Here is a 23,270-nt window from a genome sequence, read left to right as displayed (position 1 = left end):
CCATGATATATGGGCCTCATTTTTTTTTTCTTTACCAGCACAGTCTGTGGCAAACTACTCTGAGGGAAGAAGAGGCGTGGGCATCGTTCCTGTTTCTAACTTATTCATATAGGGGGCAGAGAGGTGTGGGGAGCGTAGGGGACAGAATCATCATCCTCCCTGCCTTGCCCTGCCCTGCCCTGTCCTGCCATCACACCAGTTGATTTCTTTTTGTACTTTTCTTCCTTCCTGGCTCTAATGCTGAGAGGTGAGAAAAAGGAATGGTCCTCGAGGCAATGTCCAAAAGGGAGACCAAGCAGAAAGAACAACGTTCTCCTTCTGCGTGAACTAAAATGCGACTAAAATGGTGACTGGGCTGGGGCACCTCCCTTACGAGGAAAGGCTACTGTGTTTGGGGCTCTTTAGTCTAGAGAAAAGGGGCCTGGGAGGGGGACCTGATTGAGGTGTCTATCTACAGTAACTCTATCAAGTGGATAGAGGGAAGCTCTTTTCCCTCTCACACAATAGTAGAACCAGGGGACATCCACTCCAATGGAGTGTTGGGAGATTGAAAACAGACCAAAGAAAATATTTCTTGACCCAGCGTGTTGTTAGTCTGTGGAACTCCTTGCCACAGGATGTGGCGATGGCATCTGGCCTAGAGGCCTTTAAAAGGGGATAGGACATATTTCTGAAGGAAAAGTCCATTGCAGGTTACAAGCCATGATGGGGATATATAATTTCCAGGCTTAGAAGGAAGGTACCTCCAAATGCCAGATGCAAGGGAGGGGGTATCAGGAGACATGGATCTAGTGGTCTCGCGTGCTCCCAGAGGCATCTGGTGGGGCCCCTGTGAGATACAGGAAGCTGGACTAGATGGGCCCTTGGCCTGATCCAGCAGGACTCTTCTTATGTTCTTAACTGTTAATGGAAGAGCCATCCAGCTCTTGTCATGTAGGAGGAAGACATTTTTGTTACCCTAACAACAAGTTCTAACTGGATGTGCTGGTCCAGCATACATCTTATGGGAGTTCGAGCTCTTCTCGGTCTTTTGCTAAGATCTCCTAAATCCTGCATTCAGCTCTCATCATCATCATTGGTTTAATGGTAATTCTATTTCAATGATAATCTCTTAATGTATTGTGATTTTACAGGTGTATTTTCAATTGTTGTATGCCATCTTGTTCCTGTATTGAAAGGAAGGTGGGATATAAATCAAGGAAATAAATCCATCCCTGTCTACTGCCAGGGAGGAATAAAAGAGCAAGGAATACAGTACAGCTCTGAGATGAGAGGCAAACCATTTTCTTCCAGCTTTACCCATTCAGGTCTGGAAGTAAGAGATTTAAGTAAATTTTAGCCTATTATAAACTGTAGATGCCAATCTAATTGCAACATGAATCTAAAGTGGAAGCCATCCGCCGGGACCTCTCTCCTTTTTTGAACACAGTGAGTCGAGCAGAGATGTCCAGCGCTCCGTCTTGTTCGGTAACTTTTGACACCTTTCAGCCTGTCTCACCTGATTCTGTAGCCAGGGTGCTTGATCGCTGTCGAGCCACCACCTCCTCCCTAGACCCTTGCCCAGCCTGGCTAATCAAAGCAGCCAGGCCGATAACAACTGAATGGGCCACTGTAATAATAAATGGGTCTTTCCTTGAGGGCAGGTTTCCTTCTGCCCTCAAGGAAACACTCATTAGGCCCATAAGAAAGAAACCTAGTTTGGCGGCGGACGAAATTGGCAATTATAGGCCCATTGCCAATGTTTCTTTCATGAGCAAAGTGGTCGAGAGGGTGGTGGCTGATCAGCTCCAAGCTCACCTGGATGAAACGGATGCCCTGGATCCATTTCAGTCGGGCTTCAGGCCACGCCATGGTACAGAGATGGCATTGGTCGCCCTGTACGATGACCTGTTGAGGGAGGCCGACAGGGGCAAAGTGTTTCTGCTGGTCCTCCTCGACATCTCAGCGGCCTTTGATACCGTCGACCACGGGATCCTCCTGGGGAGGCTCTCCGAGCTGGGAATCGGTGGCCTGGCACTGGCCTGGCTCCGTTCCTTCTTGGAGGACCGCCCCCACAGAGTGCAGCTTGGGGAGAATGTGTCGGCCCCATGGAGCCTCAATTGTGGGGTCCCACAGGGGTCGATCATCTCCCCAATGCTGTTTAACATCTATATGAGACTGCTGAGTGGGGTCATCAGGGGGTGTGGGGCTTCGTGTCATCAATACGCCAATGACACCCAGCTCTACATCTCCTTTTCACCAACTGCAGGTGATGCTGTCCTGTCCCTTCAGTGCTGCCTGGAGGCTGTACTGAAATGGATGCAGGAGAACGGGCTGAGGCTGAACCCGGATAAGACGGAAGTTCTGAGGGTAGGTGCCCCCGCGTTAGGTGGCTTGGGTGACTCTCTCACGTTTGGGGGGCGTCACCTTGGCTGTGAAGAGTGGGGTTCGTAGCTTGGGCATACACTTGGACCCGACGCTCACCATGGAAATGCAGGTGGCGTTGGTAGTCCGCACTGCCTTCTTCCATCTCTGGCAGATTGCCCGGCTGCGACCCTACCTTGAATCGGGGGCGCTCACCACCTTGGAACATGCGCTCGTAATCTCAAGATTAGACCACTGTAACGCGCTCTACGTGGGGCTGCCTTTGAGGCAGATGCGGAAACTTCAGGTGGTGCAGAATGCTGCAGCCAGACTCCTTACTGGAGTGAGAAAACACCATCATATTTCTCCTATGCTGGCCGCATTGCATTGGCTGCCCATCTGTTTCCGCGTCAACTTCAAAGTTCTAATGCTTACTTATAAGGCCCTAAACGGTTTAGGACCTTGATACTTGGCGGAACGCCTACTTCCACCAAGGTCTACCCGGATCACCCGCGCGAGTCAGGAGGTGAGGCTGAGGAGCCTGACGCCGAGAGAGGCCCGGAAGGAGAAGATACGAAACTGGGCCTTCTCGGTGGTGGCTCCTCGCCTTTGGAACAATCTCCCTCCGGGAATTCATGCAGCCCCTACACTGGGCATCTTCAAAACCCAATTAAAAACATGGTTATTTATTCAGACCTTCCCTCCAGCCAATTCTTGATTTTCTTCTTCTTATTTTCCTTTTTTTTAGTTTATTCTAGTTGTTTTGTATTAGCCATGTATCTGTTGTATTTTATTGTTTAATTTTATATTGGAAGCCGCCTAGAGTGGTCCATCGGTCCAGATAGGCAGGGTATAAATCAAATAAATAAATAAATAAATAAAGGGAAGGGTTAACACACTTCTTCTGAGCTGTGGCCGCCCCCCCCCCCCCAAAAAATCAACCACATATTTTATCCCAGGACTTTAGGCTTTGAATAGGCACCTAGTGTCTGTTCTTTCTCTCTCTGCTGTGTAGAAAAATGGGTCTGTACATCTGGAAGGAATAAGCTTTTCCACTTTAGCCTTTAGATCAGGTTGACTTATGGAGCCACTTCTGGCATGTGACCTCCAAAAAGTTTAGCCCCCCCACCAAAAAAAAATGGTCCACTGGATGAAAATGTTTTTTTATTCCTGGTCTAATGTTTGATGTGCTTGTCCTCTGTTTTTTTAAAGCAAAACCATTCTACCCTGTCTTTTCCTCTGAATGGGGTAGGAGTTGACTGGGCAAGGTTTGACCCAAGCGGGTTTTGAACTCCTTTGAGACTTGAGCCTGGATCTCCCATTGCCAGCATTCAGTTCTGCTGATCCTCCCTTCTTTTACATTCCATTGCAGATCATCAAAATGGGTCTTCAACAGTTGGGGACAACATGTAACTCTGCAGGACTTCAACATTCCATTCTCACTAGGCAGCATGGCCACCATCAGGGTTTATTTTAGAAAGCCAGATTATCATGGCTTTCACAGGTGGCATCTACAAAGAGCCTGCTTTCTGTATGAGTTGCTCGGGATTATATTCCTAAAGGATATAATCCTGTGAATGTTGGTTCATTGTCTCCGTGACTCTGTTTCTATAATAAGCTTTCAGACAAAGACTTTCTACACGGCAAGAACTGAGGAAGTAATTTTAAAAATGAATATTTTTTTGTGGACTTCATTCTCTCATCATGGGAGTAAGAGGCTGTTAAGCTGGATGCGTAAGGCATCTTCCTCTCTATAATTTCTTTTTCCTGAAAGATAGTTTTGCAGCTTACTTTCTGGAGAGGTTTGTTTGTTTGTTTTGGTGGGGCAGGGTTAGGACGATTCTGGCTTTTTGATCACATCTGTCTTGATAACCTCTTATTTATTTATTTATTTCTTACAAGGAGTTCCAGTTGCTAAGCCCGAGCTCATCTCCCGGCTGGAACGAGGGGAAGAGCTGTGGGTTTCGGATTGTCAGGCCTTGGAGCAAATGGAGAACTCCATGGTCCGCCCAGGTGAGGGATCTGGGTAAGGCCACTAACCCAATTTGCCTTGAAAATTTTCTATATCCATTTAAAAATATCTTTTCCTTTAAAATGTCCACACTTTCCTTTAGAAGAGTGCAAAGAGGAACAGCTTGGTGAACCATTTCCTCTGTGTGAGCTACACCTGCAAGTGGTCTATTTTGTAGCCCTTCCCACATGGGTCTTCTCAGGCTCAGTTTTCATCACAAGCCCTGCCTTTGAGAGGGCACACTTTTCTCAGTATCTTCTCTGAAGGGAATCCTTTTCATGCAAGATGGACCTAATACATTTCTTGCCTGAGGCAGAACAGAAAATCTACATGTCCCTGTTCCAAATAAATAGTACCCAAAGCTCGTTAAATTATATTTGCCCTTGAGACAGAAGCCAGTGAAAATATAATAATAGAAAATTACACAGAGAAGGACCTGCCACCAACTACTATTTGATGCTGATTGACTTGTTGGGTTTTTGTTTGTGTTTTGGTCTTTTATTAATTTGACTTACTTAATTATATTTGTTTTGTCATATATATTATTTGCATTGTTAATTGCCCAGAGTAGTGCTTCACACTAATCAGGTGATATAAAAATTCAATCAATCAATAAAATTTTCATGACGTCTTCAGCTTACTGCTGGATTTTATCCATTGAATCAGTGAGTTTTAATATGATTTAAAAATTATTGCCATTATTGTTAGTTTGTACTTCAGCTTACAGGAGAGATTTATCTTGTAGATGAAATAGAGAGTCAGGGGAAATGTGTTTACTTACCATTTTTATTTACTAATGTTGCTCTTCACTGCAGTTTCACTGTTCACTACAGGAGAAGTGGCTGTGTTAGCCTGTGGCAGTAAAAACGCAAAGAGTCTTGTGGGAACATTAAAGACTAATATGTCTTCTTAAATCTTGTGAGTCTTTAAGATGTCACAAGATTCTCTGTCATTATCTTCACAGCGTTTGTGATTGTTTCACGCTGAATTCTGCTTCCCAGGTTTCTTTCTTTCCTAACCCTCTAAATAAAATGTGTTTCCTTTTACCGTCTATCCCAGCAGGTAAATGTAAGAAAAAACACTCAAGTAATGTTTGCGGGAGGAGTTTGTCTCAGAAATCAAGACATCATAAACGTCAGCTACTCCATGCAGGAGAGAAAACATTGACATCCTTAATGTGTGTGAGGCCTCATGCTGTGAAGACACATCTTGTGAACATTCAGAGACTCTGCAGTCGAGTGAAACAATATAAATGCGCCGAATGTGGGAAAAGTTGTGCTTGGAAATCAGATCTCATAAGCCACCAAAGAGTCCATACAGGGGAGAAACCCTATAAATGCTTGCAGTGTGAGAAGTGTTTCTCTCAGAAAGCAAAGCTCATGATCCATGAGAGAATCCACACTGGAGAAAAACCTCATACATGTTTTGGGTGTGAGAAGTCCTTTGTAGATTCTGTGAGCCTGGCAATTCACGAGAGAATCCATACAGGAGAGAAGCCGTACAAATGCCAGGAGTGTGGGAAATGTTTCTCTCAGAAAAGTCATCTTACAATCCACCAGATGATTCACACAGGGGAGAAGCCCCACAAATGTTTGGAGTGTGGGAAATGTTTCTCTCAGAAAGGACAACTGAAGAGCCACCAGAAGGTGATCCACACAGGAGAAAAACCCTATCAATGCTTGGAGTGTGGGAGGTGTTTTTCTGTTAAATCAAATCTCAAGAGGCATCAGAACATCCACACGGGTGAGAAACCCCACAAATGCTTGGAGTGTGGGGAATCTTTTGCTCAGTCCTCTACTTTGGCAACGCACCGGAGAATTCACACAGGAGAAAAACCTCATAAATGCTTGGAGTGTCTGAAGTGTTTTTCTCAGAAATCGGATCTCATTAAACACCAGAGAGTTGTACACAGAGGAGAGAGACCCTATAAATGCTTGGAGTGTGGGAATCGTTTTGCTAGGAAATCTCAACTTGCGTCTCATTGGAGAACTCATACTGGAGAGAAGCCTTACAAGTGCTTGGAGTGTGGGAAATGTTTCTCCCAAAAATCGAGACACGTGGCCCACCAAAAAATCCACACAGGAGAAAAGCCCCATAGGTGCTTGGACTGTGGGAAATGTTTCTCTGATAAACGACAACTCAAATGCCACCAGAGGATTCACACAGGGAAAAAGCCCTATCAGTGCTTCCAGTGTGGGAAGTTTTTTTCTTTTAAATCAAATCTCAACAGACACCAGAATGTCCACACAGGAGAGCGATCCCACAAATGTTTGGAGTGTGGGAAATGTTTTGCTGAGAAATCAAATCTCAACAGGCACCAGAGTGTCCACGCATAAGGGAAATCCCACAAATGATTAAAATATGGAAGTCTTCGCCCTCGCGCCCCTGGAAATCAGTGGTCACTTGTCATGTCCCCATATTCACAAAAAGATCCGCACAGGAGGGGAAACCTCATCTGTGTTAAAAATATGGGAAATGCTTTGCTCAGAAACCAGAACACAGCAGCGGCATGTGCTGACAAGAAACCTTCTAAATTCTTGAAAAATGAGTGAAATCATTCTCAAGTCCTTTAGGTATCAAAGAACGTTGGATTTACAAAGAGCCTCGTGGCGCAGTGGTTAAAACGCTGTACTGCAGCTAAAACTGTGCTCACGACCTGGGGTTCAAATCCCAGGTAGCCGGCTCAAGGTTGACTCAGCCTTCCATCCTTCCGAGGTCGGTAAAATGAGTACCCAGCTTGCTGGGGGGGGCAATGTGTAGCCTGTATAATTAAAAAATTGTAAACCGCCCGGAGAGTGCTTGTAGCGCTATGGGGCGGTATAAAAGTCCAATAAATAATAATAATAATAACATGCCACCTCAAACCTGCTCAGGAGAAAATGGGACAGATTGTTTTGATGGGAGGAGAATAATTCACTTCAAGGAGGGGGGGGACTTATTTGTAATAAAAGCAATTGTTTGAAAATGTGGACTGTGTGAAAAACTGAGGGATGGCAGGAAGTGCGTTTTCAGAAAGATGATGTTTCTTCCAGAGTGGGTTTATGCACCCTGTCAAAGTGGCCAACATCTCTCCCTTGGGTTGCCAGCTCTTAAGGTTTCAATAATGAATGTGTTGTCACATTGATCTTGGCTGCTGTCCCAGAGTAACTGGGGAATAAAGTACTCAGACGTGGTTTGCCAATCTGAACCTTGTTCTGGGATTTTTCAGTTAGCCCAAAGTCCGCCCCATGTAATCCTGTCAGCCACATATGCTCTGCTTGCTTTCCACTGGCCCCTCTCCCAAAAGGTACAGTAAGGGTTATAACTCCTGAACCCCAGGTCTGTATTAGCCTTTCAGGGTCTCAGTAGGTATCCATTATCATGGTGGTAGGAGGTTGCCTCAGTTTTACAGATGTTCCAATGCTGTCTTTTCATGCTTCTGCTTGCATTCTATGACTATCCTTGCAATGCTCTGTTGCTTTCAATGGCAACTGCTGTGTAGCGACCCCTGCTGACAGAAATATGTCTTGCACACACAGTCAGCATCCCTCTGGAGGGACGTGGTGGTGCTGCGGGTTAAACCGCAGAAGCCTCTGGGCTGCAGGGTCAGAAGACCAGCCGTCGTAAGAATCCACGGGACGGAGTGAGCTCCCGTCACTTGTCCCAGCTCCAGCCAACCTAGCAGTTTGAAAGCATGCAAACGCAAGTAAATAAATAGGTACCACCACGGTGGGAAGGTAATGGCGTTCCATGTCTAGTCGTGCTGGCCATGTGACCACAGAAACTGCCTATGGACAAACGCTGGCTCTACAGCTTGGAGACGGGGATGAGCACCGCGCCCTAGAGTCAGACACGACTGGACTAAATGTCAAGGGGAACCTTTACCTTTACCTATGCTACTAGTTTCTCTGAACAAGCCCATCAGCAAAACCCTTCACCTTATGGTGGGTTATTCGTCCTTCAGACCCTTCCAGGGTTTTGGTTATAATTATTTTTATTTTTCTGTCATCCTCCCAGTGTGTCCTATGGGACATAATTGTACTGTCTCATACTCAACCTGATCCCAACTTGTAGTTTTTGAGCTGGACCTAGGAATCCATTTCAGTTTCATATTGATTGATAGATAAGTATTTTCAGCTTCACTTGATAATGTAGATCCTGAACCTTGTTGATTGTTTTGCACCCTGCATGCAGCAGAGGCAATATAGCTGCACAGCCGTGGAGCATAAAAACAGTAGAGGAATCTTGTATCAACCAGACATACTTTTGTGAAAAGACCAAAATACATTGTTACATTTCTAAAAAATCAATTAATAGACAGAGGGCTTGGAGACACTAAAATGGTAAATGATAAAGAAGCAGAAGCAAATGCATGTGTGTTTTAAAATGCAGCAAATTATGTTAGGGCTATCAAATTATATCATTAGCGATGACAAACCTCAATAGCATCTTAAAAAGCAGAGACATCACCTTGCCAGCAAAAGTCCAAATAGTCAAAGTTATGGTTTTCCCTGTAGTGATGTACGGAAGTGACAGCTGGACCATAAAAAAAGCTGACCGCTGAAGAACTGATGCTTTTGAATTGTGCTGGGGGAGGATCTTGAGAGTCCCCTGGACTGCAAGGAGAACAAACCTATCCATTCTGAAGGAAACCAACCCTGAGTGCTCACTGGAAGGACAGATCCTGAAGCTGAGGCTCCAATACTTTGGCCATCTCATGAGAAAAGACACTGATGTTGGCAAAGTGTGAAGGCAGGAGGAGAAGGGGACGACAGAGGATGAGATGGTTGGACAGGGTCACTGAAGCAACCAACATGAATTTGACCCAATTCCGAGAGGCAGTGGGAGACAGGAGGGCCTGGCGTGCTCTGGTCCATGAGGTCACAAAGAGTCGGACACGACTAAACAACAACAACAATCTCAACAAAGCTTCTCTGTTTTGGACAGCCACTGCAAATCCTGCTGCTCTCAAACAGATTTGTCAAAATCAGATGGCAGATGTGAAACGTGATCTTGATCAGCACCATCAGATCTGTCCTTTAAGATTCAGAATAACTTTGCTGTTGGGAAGAACAATGATTTTTGGATTGCCTCTAAACCTGGTTGGAAATAAAAATCTCACAACTAGTTCTTTATTTACCCATAAATTTGATCTAGATTCCCGTCTTCAAGACCCTGAGGAATTCGATCAAGAACTAACATTTGCTGTCCACAATTAGCTGTGCCTGTAATTTGGCTATGAGCTTTTATGTGTTCTAAAAAAAAATCAGAATCCTTGCAATTAAAAAGTTTTTAAAAAATCAACAGAGCTGCAGAGTCATAAAACTATTGCCATAGTCACAGTCTTTGCCCTCCTATAACAACTTGATTTGCTTAGAGAAGGGTAGTCCAAAACACTGGTTTGTAAACATTATTTTCAATGGTTTCAAGTAGGTTAATTTTTTGTGTGTCAAGCTTCAATTAGTCCATCCCCTCCATAAATCAGCCAAGGGAGTACTTTACTTGTATATACCCCTCAGGGCACAGCAATCCTATCTCCTGGTTTTAGTTATAGTAAAACCAAAAAAACACCATGTCAAGATCCTTGAGACCTTCAATGAGGAGACAGCCATGTGGTAGCTCCCATTACCCCATCAGAGAACCATAGATCCATTGCTTGCCCACCTAAGGGCCATGTGTACTTATAAGAATGTGCATCAAACTCATCGATCTTTTGTTGTAGTATAATTCACATGCATATGTTCATTACCTTTGAAACCAGTTGTGGTAACAACCATATCTGTGTATAGGGGGATGAATGACTTCTGGGCTAAAACAGAAAGAGGAGAATACAGTATTCTGATTGTTGAGGTTCTAATATTACATTGTTTAAATATAAATTGAAAGTTCTTTTGAGGTCGGGACTAGCTCTTGACAGTTGCCCATTCAGACCCAGGGTTGCAGTTCTAGATATTAGTTGCCAATTGCTCTTTGAATTACTGAGTTTTATCCATAGCCTTTCACAGTTTTTAGAAGGTAACCATCACTATTGGTACTTCTTTCTTTAACAAAACCTGCTCTATTGTGATGATATTAAACTGAACCCAATCTTCCAATTGAATCATTAGATGATCCATAGTCAAAGGTGATGTGACATCACCAGATTTATAGGGCTGTAAAGTAAAGGTTCAAAGAGGAGAGTGCAAAAAATGGTCTGAAGCTCAACATAAAAACAAAACACACCAAGATCATGGCCACTGGTCCCATCACCTCCTGGCAAATAGAAAGGGAAGATATGGAGGCAGTGACAGATTTTACTTTCTTAGGCTCCATGATCACTGCAGATAGTGACAGCAGCCACGAAATTAAAAGATGCCTGCTTCTTGGGAGGAAAGCAATGACAAACCTCAACAGGATCTTAAAAAGCAGTGACAATCACCTTGCCGACAAAGGTCTGCATAGTCAAAGCTATGGTTTTTCCAGTAGCGATATATGGAAGTGAGAGGTGGACCATAAAAAAGGCTGACTGCCAAAGAATTGATGCTTTTGAATTGTGGTGCTGGAAGAGAGTTTTGAGAGTCCCCTGGACTGCAAAGAGAACAAACCTATCCATTCTGAAGGAAATCAACCCTGAGTGCTCACTGGAAGGACAGATCCTGAAGCTGAGGCTCCAGTACTTTGGCCATCTCAAGAGAAGAGAAGACTCTCTGGAAAATACCCTGATGTTGGAAAAGTGTGAAGGCAAAAGGAGAATGGGACGTCAGAGGATGAGATGGTCCAAAGTGGTAAGGCACAACAATCTACTGTATTTAAAAACCCCACTCAGACAGTCAATCACATAGGGAAAGCTTGCCTGAAGAGAAAGGTCTTGGTCTACTTGCAGAAGGACAGGAAAGATGGGGCCTACCTGGCCTCCAGTGGGAGGTAGTTCCAGAGTCTGGGAGCAGCCACAGAGAATGACCTCTAACATGTCCCCACCAAATGCACTTGTGAAGTTGGTGGGACACAGAGAAAGGCCTCTCCTGGTGATCTTAGCATCCAGGCAGGCTCATAATGGGAGAAGTGGTCCTTCAGATACCTTGGACCTAAGCCATTTTGGGCTTTATAGGTTAGAAGCAACACTTTGAATTGTTCCCGAACACGATTGGAAGCTAGTGGAGAGAGAAGCAGAGAAAGAATATGTAGCTTTTTCAGTCGCATCCGCTTTGGCTAGTTTACAAGCCAGTTTCTAGCATAGCATGCTGGCTATGGCATTACAGGGGCTACATATAATCCATATATTTAAAGGACATTGACCGAGGAAGGCCATAGCAGAGATTATTGGTCTTGGGGGACTTCAACGTGCATGCGGGGGCAGAGCCCGCTGGACCAGCTCTTGAGTTCTTGGAGACCATGGCCTTCTTGAACATGTCCCAACATGTCAACGGCCCTACGCACGTGGGCGGCCATACATTAGATTTGGTTTTTTCCACCAATGGGAGTGAGAGTGGACCGATGGTGACTGACCTTGAGTCGGTCCCCTTGTCATGGTCGGATCACCACCTAATAAAATGCTTCCTCAAGATGGCCCTCCCCCCTCGCAGGGAGCAGGGATCTATTGTCATGGTCCGCCCTCGAAGGCTACTGGATCCGATTGGATTCCAGGATGCCATGAGAGGGGTTACGGCTGACCTGGCTGGCGCTCCTGTCGAGGCCCTGGTTGACGGCTGGCTCACCGCCGCGACTAGTGCCGTTGACACGATCGCACCTAAACGCCCTCTCCGCCGCAGAGATCGCCCGGCGCCCTGGTTTAACCAGGATCTTCGGGTGTCGAAGCGGGTCAGGAGACGGCTGGAGCGCAAATGGAGAAAGGACCCGACGGTTTTCAATCGTATAGCTGTTAAGGTCGCAACTAACCTTTACCAGTCTAAGGTAAAGGCTGCCAGTAGAACTTACCTCGCTAACCGGATAAGTGAGGCATCCAACCAGCAGGCGGAACTATTCCGTATAGTACGTGACCTATCCGGAGTTGGCCCGGGAGATAGGCCTCCCCCTAGTCTTACCCCGGACCAATTTGCAGCATTTTTTAAATCCAAAGTGGAGGCCATCCGCCGGGATCTCGCTCCTTTTTTGAATACAGTGAGTCAAGTTGGGATGTCCAGCGCTCCGTCTTGCCCGGTGTCTTTTGACTCTTTTCAGCCCGTATCGCCCGACACTGTGGCCAGGACGCTTGATCGCTGTCGTGCCACCACCTCCTCTTTGGACCCCTGCCCGGCCTGGCTAATCAAGGCAGCCAGGCCCTCAACAACGGAATGGGCTACTGTAATAATTAATGGGTCTTTCCTTGAGGGTAGATTTCCTTCTGCCCTCAAGGAAACACTCATTAGGCCCATAAGAAAGAAACCCAGTTTGGCGGCGGATGAAATTGGCAACTATAGGCCCGTCGCCAATGTTTCTTTCTTAAGCAAGGTAGTCGAGAGGGTGGTGGCCGATCAGCTCCAGGCGTTCCTGGATGAAACAGATGCCCTGGATCCATTCCAGTCGGGCTTCAGGCCGCGCCATGGGACAGAAACGGCATTGGTCGCCCTGTGTGATGACTTATTGAGGGAGGCCGACAGGGGCAAAGTGTCTCTGTTGGTCCTCCTCGATATCTCAGCGGCCTTTGATACCATTGACCATGGTATCCTCCTGGGGAGGCTCGCCGAGTTGGGGATAGGTGGCCGGGCCTTTGCTTGGCTCCGTTCCTTCTTGGAGGACCGTCCCCAGAGAGTACAGCTTGGGGAGAATGTTTCGGCCCCGTGGTGCCTTAATTGTGGGGTCCCACAGGGGTCGATCATCTCCCCAATGCTATTTAATATCTACATGAGGCCGCTGGGAGGGGTCATCAGGAGGTGTGGAGCGCAGTGCCATCAATATGCGGATGACACACAGCTCTACATCTCCTTTTTTCCAACTGCAGGAGATGCCGTTCTGTCCCTTCGGCGTTGCCTGGAGGCTGTACAGGAATGGATGCAGGAGAACGGGCTGAGGCTGAACCCGGACAAGACGGAGGTACTGAGGGTGGGCGCCCCCACACCTGGGGACATGGGAAACTCCCTCATTTTTGGGGGGGTGACCCTGCCCGCCAGGGATGGGGTCCGTAGCTTGGGTGTCCATCTTGACCCGGCGCTCACCATGGAGACCCAGGTGGCGTCCGTGGTCCGTTCCGCTTTTTTCCATCTCAGGCGGATAGCCCAGCTGCGGCCCTACCTTGATGTGGGGTCTCTCACCACTCTGGTGCATGCGCTTGTAGTCTCGAGATTAGACCACTGTAATGCGCTCTACGTGGGGCTACCTTTGAGATTGCTGCGGAAACTACAGGTGGTGCAGAATGCGGCGGCCAGACTACTCAGTGGGCTGAGAAGATACCAACATATCTCCCCCACTCTGGCCGCATTGCATTGGCTGCCCATCCGATTCCGCATTGATTTCAAAGTGTTAACGCTTACTTACAAAGCCCTAAACGGTTTAGGACCTCGATACTTGGCGGAACGCCTTCTCCCATCTAGATCTACCCGTGTCACTCGCGCGAGCCAGGAGATAAGGCTGAGGAGCCTAACGCTGAGAGAGGCCCGAAAGGAAAAGACCAGAATCCGGGCCTTCTCGGCGGTGGCTCCTCGCCTTTGGAACAACTTGCCCCCTGAGATTCGCGCGGCTCCCTCACTGGGCATTTTTAAGAAACAACTAAAAACATTGATGTATAGGCGGGCCTTCCCAACAGAAAACCCTTGACTATCTTTTTTCTTATTCTGTTCTTTATTTTTTTTTTTTATTTACATTTCTGCTGTAAAGTTTTAAAATTACATTGTTGTTTTTACTGTAAGCCGCCTAGAGTGGTCTAATATGATCAGATAGGCGGGATAGAAATAAAATAAATAAATAAATAAATATACACGGAAATGTCCACTGAGGGAGGGCAGAGGGTTGAGACCTGCTTGCTGTTTCTGGGTTTCCCACAAGCTTGTGGCTGGACCCAGACCTTTTGCTGTCTGAGGTAAAACAGAAACTGACACCCCCTTGCTCAGCACTTCAACATTATGGGACAAAGTACAAACACACACACACACACACACACACAAACACACACACACACAAATCCCACAAACATTCCTTGTCATGTAAATATCTGCCCTAATCCTGAGGGGATGATGGCAGATGGTGTCACAGTCCTTCAGCTTCCACTACTACAGTACCATGTCAAGCTTTTACATTCTACTTTTCTTAATTTCCTTTCTTTTACTTTTGTGGATTTCAGTTCCCCTAATTCCTCAACCAGCATAGCTAGCCATGCTAAAGTGGGCTTCCCACAACATGTCCTGCCCACCCCCCACCCCCGAAAAACAAAGATTTCTCTTGGCTTTGCTGTCTGGTTTTATTTCCTAGCTGTTTTTTCTTAGAGGGGCCCAGAAACCAGCTCAAAAGGGGTGTCTCCCTGTTATTGATTTTTGAGCTCCCAAGTCATTTCTGAGGTACAGAGACCCTGTGCCTTCTGTTCCGTACTTTTCACTTGCTTCTGACTTCTGCCCTCCCCATGAGTAAGTGGCCTCCAAAAAGTCCTATTATGAAGCGGACCCTGCTCAGGTCTTGCAAACTAAAAGCCGTGGCTTCTTTTATTGAGTTAATCCATCTCATGTTTGGTGCTTCGCTGATAACCTCCACAAGGTTCTAGGATTGTTATGCTCAGGTCTTGCAAACTAAAAGGCTCTGGCTTATTTTATTGAGCCAATCCATCTTCTTCTTCAGTCTTCCTCTAAGGACATCCCAAGGGTGCATGAGGAACAGCTCTGCTCGGATCTCAAAAAAATCTGCTCCCCCACCCGGTATCTTTTATTGAGTCCATCCATCTCCGGCCCTGCCTTCCTCTTTCCCTGCTGCCTCCCTTCTTTTCCCCCCTCGCACGGCTGTCTTTCCCGGCGAGCCCCGTCCTCTCGGATGATCTATATTCCGCGCCTGACAGCAGCTCCCGTGGAGTCCTTTCGAGAGGGGGGGAGCCGCAAATGGGAGGAAGGAAGAGGCGAGCCCCGTGAGAAAGGCGAAGGAAGGAAGGGCAAGGGCGAGCGGCGGCCTCCCTGCCCAAGCCGCCCCGCAGCCTCCTGGGCCCGCCGCTGAACAAGACCCAGAGGCAACGAGGCGCCGGGGATCGGGCCTGCAGCGGCCGGACCCCCCCCCCCCCTCAAGTAGGGGAAGCGGGGGTCCCCCGTCAGGAGGGCTCGGGAAGGGAGCCGAGGACGCCAAACCAGAGCCGGCAGGAGCGCCTCTGGATGCAGCAGCGCCGGTGAATTTGGAAGGGCAGGGACGGAGGGAGGGGAGGGCCTCTCTCTCTCGCCCGGATCTGGTTTTCCTCTCGCCCGAGGGGGGTCGATTTGGAGCCTGCGTCCCTTTTGCAAATCCTATTCTGCCGCTGTTGCAGGTTGCGAGGAAGAGGAGCGACTTCTTCTTTGGATTTCTTTTTGCGTTTCATAAAGGGGGGGGGGTTATTTGGCCGGCGGGAGGTGGAAGGAGAAGCCTTGAAGGGTGGATTTTAAAATATGTGTGTGTGTGTATGTACACACACACACACACACACACACACACACACACACACACACACACACACACACACACACACACACACACACTTATCCCTGGGCCGGCGGGAGTGGAAGGAGAAGCATCGAAGGGTGGATTTTAAAATATGTGTGTGTGTGTATGTACGTACACACACACACACACACACACACACCATCCCTGGCGCGCACAAGGGAGCTTACTTCCGAGTAAACACGCGTGGTACCGCGTTGTTTAAAAAAATATCTTTTTTTGAGGGGGGGGAGAGAGAAAGGGGGAAAGGCGCAGCCTTTGGAAATGGAGGCTCTCCCATTGTTGAGGAAGGAGGGAGGGAGGGCGAGAGGAGCGACGTCATTAGCCCCCATTTCGCGTCGTTTGGGAGGCCTTTTGTAGTTAAATGTGGGAAATTAATGATTTTTTTTTTGAGGGGGGGGAATTTTTCCCTACAATTTCAGATCCCAGTCAGGGACTTCAAGGCATGAGTTGATCTCCTGAAGACATTTCACTCTCTTCCCCCCAACTCCTAAGATTTGCTTTTAAGATTCCCCATCCCATTTCGTGCTTCAAATATTGCCGTGGGCATCAAATTAAACGTTCATAAAGGAAGGGCCGTATAATTGAAACCTGGTTAATGTTGAGGTTTGGCAGCCGTGCTTTCCTGCCTGTCAGTCTTCCGCGTCAAAAGCTAACTTGCTTTTAGGGTATCTGCAGAAATGTGCCGAAGAAAACGGTTTGAATCTTCCGAGGAAGATCCAGGAAGCCGCGGATACAATTCATTAGGAAGTTAGTAATAGAGGTCTGTTGATTTTTTTTTAATCGTATTACCTGTGTTAATTAGAATATCAACTGCGTATTTCAGCAGCAGCATCATTCGGTGGATGGCCCTTAAGAACTTAATTGTATGTACGTTCTTCTTAAATTCAATGTCCCGCTAACCTCACTGGCTCCCACCAATCCTGTATATTAGATATATATCTGAAATCTGAATAAATCTAAAACATGAGCTATTGCCTATGAAACGTCACGTTAAAACCTCTCAGCCTGTAAGGTGTTGCCCGTTTCTTTACTGATTTCACTCCATAAGTAACAGAGCCATTTCAATAGGAACAGTTGAATTTATGTTTGAAGAAAGCCAACCTATTTCCCATGGCCAGAATCTTACCTATAAATGTGGGGAAAGGAAATACAGCCTTTGGAAGTAAGTGTAGTCACAGTTCAAGGCTTCTGAAGTAATTAGTTAGCATACAGTCTTGTTACTGAAAACGAATTAAAATGGTTTATTTCTTTAGAGAACCTCAGGATGCTGTTACCTGGGGTAATGAGGCCACCCCGCTGATAACTAATGAAACTAACATAAACAGTGACACCACAAAAGAAGTGAAGGTATTCCCACAGGTGGAATGCAAATTAGTTTATATATGTTAGTAACTGAAAAAAGAATTAGTTACAAGGAACTAACTGTTTGGTAATGAGGAACTCCCACGGTCTGGGAACACCGCACACTGTCCACAGTCTTCTGATGATCCAAGAGGAAAAGGAAGCAGCCTCGGATTACAGATGGAAAGAAACATTTCTTGCCTCTGACTCATATGTGTGTGCGCGCGCGCGTAGGTCCATTCTGGAGGGATGCTTGGTCAACCCATTTTCTGTTCCCAGCATTCTTTACCTCCTGTGGCTGAGTTATCTCTCCGGCCAGATAACTGAGATGTGAGGAACCGGGGTGGGCAGGATGGCACCATGTGCTAGAGAACTGGGCTAAGCCTTGAGAGACCTGGCTTTACATCTCTCATGGGCCCGGGAAGTCATCTCCTTTGGGAAGCAGCAGTAGGGCTGGAGAGAACCCCCTCCCCACCTGAGACCCTGGAGAGCTACGGCCACTTTTGCAAAGCCTTTGGGGGGGCTGTTCTGGTTTAGGATAAGGCAGGGTCCTCTGTGCATAATTGTTGATCTTTTCCCCCTTCCTTTCGTCCCGTCACAGCACGTGCTGAGGAAAGCCACAGATGGGCCCCTCTGTTTGGGGACGGGGGGGGGACGACACACACCACGTGGTGCTAAAGGTGCCCGTTTCTGAAATGCTCCCCCTTTTTTGCTTGGCTTCCAGAGAGTGAAGAATGACGTCCCCTTCTCTCCAAAGTCTGCACCTTCCTCCTCCCGGCAAGAGGCAGGACTTGACGGGGGAGCCAAGTCAGGCTGAAGATGGCGACGGTGTTGCAGATGGGGAGAGGAGAATCTGGATCTGTGCAAGGAGACCGAAGCAAGTAGGGAAGACAGAGCATTGCCTCTTTAAGTTTATTCAGAATCCTAATGAATATGACGAGGTTTCGACTTGAATCCAAAACAAAAGGCTTCATCTGGCCTAGGTTGTGAGCCAGGCGTGATAGCAAGAGCTATGGGGATGGCCCATGCTCCAAATAAATTAATAAATTGTTGTTGTTGTTGTTGTTAACAACAACAACAATACTAATACTAATACTAATAATACTATACTAACAACAACAACAACAACAACAACAACAACAACAACAACAACAATAATAATAATAATAATAATAATAATAATAATAATAATAATAATAATAATAATAATAAATGGCCATCACCGTCTGAGACTGAGAAATAGGTCGCAACTAGAAAAATGTGGGTGGCCTAGGGTGCTTTTTCAGGCAGGACCTTGCTGGGAATGGCCCTTAGTATGGACTCCATTTTAATTTTGCTCTTTGGTTGGGGTTAAAATTAGCTTGCATACCAAGAGGATAGGTATTTACAAACTCGGGGATGTGGGCGAGGTCAGGGATGTGTAGATAAGAGGTGGGTAGTGGGCGGCTGTCCAAATGTTGTTGAACTCCCATCAGCCCTAGCCAGTGATGGGAGATGATGGGAGGTACAGTTTGACAACAGCTGGAGGGCCACAAATTGCTGACCCCCAGCCTAGACTAAGGTTTTCTACCCTGTTTCCCCTAAAATAAGACCTAACCTGTAAATAAACCCTAGTATGATTTTTCAGGGTGCTCTTAATATAAGCCCTACCCCCCAAATAAGCCCCAATTAAGTGAAACCCCGCCCTCCACCATTGTGCAGCAACCAGAAGATGACATGACTGTGTTTGAATAAATATAGATGGTTGTACATGAAAAAAAAATCCCCTGAAAATAAGCCGTAATGTGTTTTTTGGAGCAAAAATTAATATAAGATCCTGTCTTATTTTTGGGAAAACACAGTCTCAAATGGCCGCTTTGTGTTCTATGTCTCTGATGGAGCCTGTGAGACAGGTACAGTGTGTGTCTCTTCCTGCAGAGGCCAATCCCCTTTGAGGATGTGGCTGTCTATTTCACCGAGAGCCAGTGGACTCTGTTGGACCCGGAGCAAAGGGCCTTGTACAAGGAGGTTATGGTGGAGAATTATGAGAACGTGGCTACTTTGGGTGAGGAACTTCTTTCATCCTTTGGTAAGTGGAAGATGTCTTAACCTTCCGTCTTCTGGTGCTGCATGTTTAAACTCTTAATGTCATCTGGTTGTGGAGCCAGAGGTTGGGGGTTCGGTTCTCCACTGTGTCTCCTGGGAGAAGAGCCAGCCTGTGTGGCCTTGGGCAGGGTTGCACAGTCCCAAGGCGTCCACCAAAAGAAAGGAACGGTAAACCACTTCCAAATACTCTCCACCTAGAAAACCCTGAAAAAAGGGTCACCTTAAGTCAGAATTGACTTGATGGCACATGAGGATGATGGTGATGATTAATGCTGAGTTAGTCTATTTTAAATATTGAATTAGTCAATTTATCAACTTCTTCTTTAGTGCTTTTTTTTTTTGTAATCCAGCAGGACATGACAAGCAGCAAGATTACCCTTGAGGTCCCTTCCATCTCTGCCATTCTATGATCCTATGAAATGGTGCTTGGAAAAGTTACTTTTGGGGGTTGTGGATCCTACAATAAGTGGTGTATAAGGTGTGTTGGTGACAGTGGCCCTGCAGATGTTTTTGGACAACAGCTCCCACAGTCTGTTCCTGTTGGCGATCCTGACTAGACCTGGTGGGAGCTTTAGGCAGGAAAACATCTGGAGGGCTGATGTTGCTACCCCGATCTGAAGAATGTCCTCTGAACTGTAGTTCTGCTGATCCATGACACTCTAAGTAGCAATTAGCTACCCAGTGTGGTGTGGTGGTTAGAGTGATGGATTAGGATGCAGGAAGCCTGGGTTTAATTTCCTGTTTGCCCGTTGGGGCATTCACTGTGCGTGTGTGTGGAACTCATACAAACCATTCCTAAAATATCTCAATTTCCTTGAAAGCCCTATTAGAGTTGGTATAAGTTGTTTCCAACGACAGTATAGAACAACATCAAGAAGTCATTATCAAGTTTCCTTCCTGTAAGATTTTGACTGGTTTTTAGGTCTTTGGGTAAATTTGGGAGTTCTCCAACAGTAAAATTTTCCAACCTTTGAGCTTAAGTGCATCTCTTTATATTCTCCCCCATTTTCTTTCCTATGTAGGATTTCCTGTTGCCAAACCTGACCTCATCAACAAGATGGAACAAGGAGAAAACCCATGGGTGCCCGATTCTCAGGAAAATAATAAGTCGAGCCCCAGCTCAGGTAGGAGACTCAGGGCGAGCCACCTCCCTAAAGACTCCTCTATAATTCTTTGCATTTTGCCTTTTTTTCAATCACTTCCCACAGTGTCACTTCCCACAGAAAGCAGGAAAAAACGTTGTCCTATTATATTATATCCCATGACTTCTCATTGGCTATTCTGGGTCCCGTTGGCCAAACCTTGTTCTACTTCTGTTTTGGAGATTAGTCAGTGTATCTTGCTTTCCCGTGTCTTGAGACCATGGTCGTTCCTGACATCTCTCCCTTCTTGCACATGTTTATTGAGGACTAGGAAAGGCATCTGTTCTCCCATGTCTGTCACCTTTAATCTCTGCCTCCCCTCATCTTTTGCCCCTTTCTGTATCGTATTGTCTCTTAGAATGCCTACCTGAGGACAACATGCTTTATATTAGTATTATGAGGTGATACACTGTATTTTTGTGTTTTTAAACTTGGTGTTTTTAGATAAATATATACAGTGGTGCCTCGCTTAACAAGCGCACCGTATAACTACGAATCCGCATAGCGATCCCTTTTTCGGGATCGCTAATGCGGAGGCATACCAACGGTCGCAATGGGCAAAACTCGCATAGCGACGATCGGTAAGTGTTTCGCTTACCGATCTTCGCTTTGCGATGCCCGTGGATCAGCTGTTAGGCGGTTCCAAAATGGCCGCCGGAAGCCCCGAAATGGGTGCGAAAATGGCTGCCGCTATGGAGGAAACTTCGCTGAACGGCAAGTTTAGGGCCCATTGGAACGCATTAAACAATGTTTAATGTGTTCCAGTGGGTTTTTACATTCCGTTTAGCGATGTTTTCACATAGCGAGGGTTAATCCGGAACGGATTAACGTTGCTATGCGAGGCACCACTGAATACTGTATTTTATTGCAAACTGTCTTGAGTCTCATTTCTAAGAGAATGAGACGATAGGAAATTTTATGTCATGAAATATAAAATATACTTATAATATATGGTATAAAATATAAGGGCATATGGATGAGCTCCTTCTTTACATTATGTAGAGAATTAACCCCCTCCAACCTGATGGCTGGATAGCTCAGTGGTTTAGGTCTCTTGCTGTGGAGCCAGAGGTTTGGAGTTCAGTTCAGCTCCCATTGTGCCTCCTGGGAGTAAAGCCAGCCTGGGTGGCCTTGGGCCAGCTGCACAGTCCCAGGATGCCTCCAGAATAAGGGGATGGGAAACGACTTCTATTCTTTCCCTGGAAAACCCTGAAAAGGGTAGTCATAAATCAGAATTGACTTGACAGTATATTATTGTTGTTCTCGTCATCGTCATTGTTATTAATTTAACCTGGTGGCTAGGTAGCTTTCATTCCCAAATAAATGTTGTTTCTGTTATGTCTTTATCCCATCAGGCAAATGTATGGAAGTGCACACATGTAGCCTGTGTGGGCGGCATTTTGCCCAGAAATCGGGCCTCGCTAAGCATCAGCACCTCCACACAGGAGAGAGACCGTATAAGTGCTTGGACTGTGGGAGGTGTTTTGCATGGCAGTCCCAACTGGTATACCACCAGAGAATCCACACAGGAGACAAACCCCATAAATGCTCGGACTGTGGGAAGTGTTTTGCTTGGAAGTCACAGCTTGTATACCACCAGAAAGGCAAGGCAGAAAAGAAATTCTACAAATGTGTTGAATGTGAGAAATATTTTGCACAGAAAACCTCACTCATGAACCACCAGAGAATCCACACAGGGGAAAAACCCTATAAGTGCTTGGAGTGTGGGAAGTGTTTTTCTCGAAAATCAACGCTTATAGACCACGAGGGAATTCACACACGAGAAAAATGTTACAAATGCTTGCAGTGTGGGATGTGTTTTGCTCAGAAATCACAACTCATGATCCACCAGAAAGCTCACACAGGAGAGAAACCTCACAAATGTTTGGACTGTGGAAAGTGTTTTGCTCAAAAGTTCCAGCTCATGACCCATCAGAAATCTCATTCTGGTGATAAACCATATAAATGCCCTGAGTGTGGGTCATGTTTTGCTTGGAAATCCAGGCTTCTTATTCACCAGAGAATCCACACAGGGGAGAGACCCTATGAATGCTGCGAGTGTGGGAAATGTTTTGCTGCTTCCTCGGCATTAACAAGGCACCAGAAAGTCCACAAAGGAGAGAAACCATATCCTTGTTTGGACTGTGGGAAATATTTTACAACTTCTTCAGCTTTTGTAACACATCAAAGAGTCCACACGGGAGAGAAGCCTTATATGTGCTCAGTGTGTAATCAATGTTTTGCTTGGAGATCACAACTCACACACCACCAGATAGTCCACACCGGAGAGAAACCTCATAAATGCTCAGAGTGTGAGAAATGTTTTGCTCAGAAATCACAACTTATACACCACCAGATAGTCCATACAGGAGAGAAGCCCTATAAGTGTTTGGAGTGTGGAAAATGTTTTGCTTGGAAATTAGGTCTCCTGATCCATCGGAGAGTCCACACAGGGGAAAAACCATATAAATGTTTTGACTGTGCGAAGTGTTTTTCTCTGAAATCAAATCTTGTGAGCCACCAGAAAGTCCACATAGTAGAAAAACCGCATAAATGTTTGCTGTGTGGTGAATGTTTTTCTTCAAGACCAGCTCTCCTCAGACACCAGCTAGTGCACCTGGATGAGAAACTTTATGAATGTTCCCAGCCTTTCCCCAGTTTGTAGGGAATTTTGATATCAAAGAACATGCAGGTGAGAAATACTCTCTTGAATCACAAATGGAGGGTATCTGGGGCTGTCAGAAAAATACTCAAACATTGGCGTGTCCTACACATTAAGCAAAGACAGA

At 46.2% G+C, this 23,270-nt stretch overlaps 1 protein-coding gene across 3 annotated transcripts in view; it reads left to right on the top strand.

The window, feature by feature from the left end:
* LOC110070253 (uncharacterized) overlaps positions 1 to 23,270 on the top strand; it is a 32,842-nt gene that overhangs the window by 4,890 nt on the left and 4,682 nt on the right. Inside the window, exons 1-5 of one of the 3 annotated variants that reach the window (XM_078388650.1) lie at positions 14,867 to 15,605; positions 17,979 to 18,135; positions 19,172 to 19,322; positions 20,362 to 20,463; positions 21,837 to 23,173. In XM_078388650.1, the coding sequence (XP_078244776.1) occupies positions 17,989 to 18,135; positions 19,172 to 19,322; positions 20,362 to 20,463; positions 21,837 to 23,146 (1,710 nt within the window). In that variant the 5' untranslated portion in view covers positions 14,867 to 15,605; positions 17,979 to 17,988 and the 3' untranslated portion in view covers positions 23,147 to 23,173. Of the gene's footprint in view, positions 1 to 1,133; positions 1,308 to 4,245; positions 4,357 to 5,413; positions 6,256 to 14,866; positions 16,674 to 17,978; positions 18,136 to 19,171; positions 19,323 to 20,361; positions 20,464 to 21,836; positions 23,174 to 23,270 lie in introns of those variants that run through there. The other 2 variants (XM_078388651.1, XM_078388652.1) reach the window with 2 other exon arrangements.

This window comes from Pogona vitticeps, chromosome 2 (genome assembly GCF_051106095.1).
Source record: "Pogona vitticeps strain Pit_001003342236 chromosome 2, PviZW2.1, whole genome shotgun sequence".
Taxonomy (NCBI): domain Eukaryota; kingdom Metazoa; phylum Chordata; class Lepidosauria; order Squamata; family Agamidae; genus Pogona; species Pogona vitticeps.
This window is presented reverse-complemented; position numbering and strand designations above follow the sequence as displayed.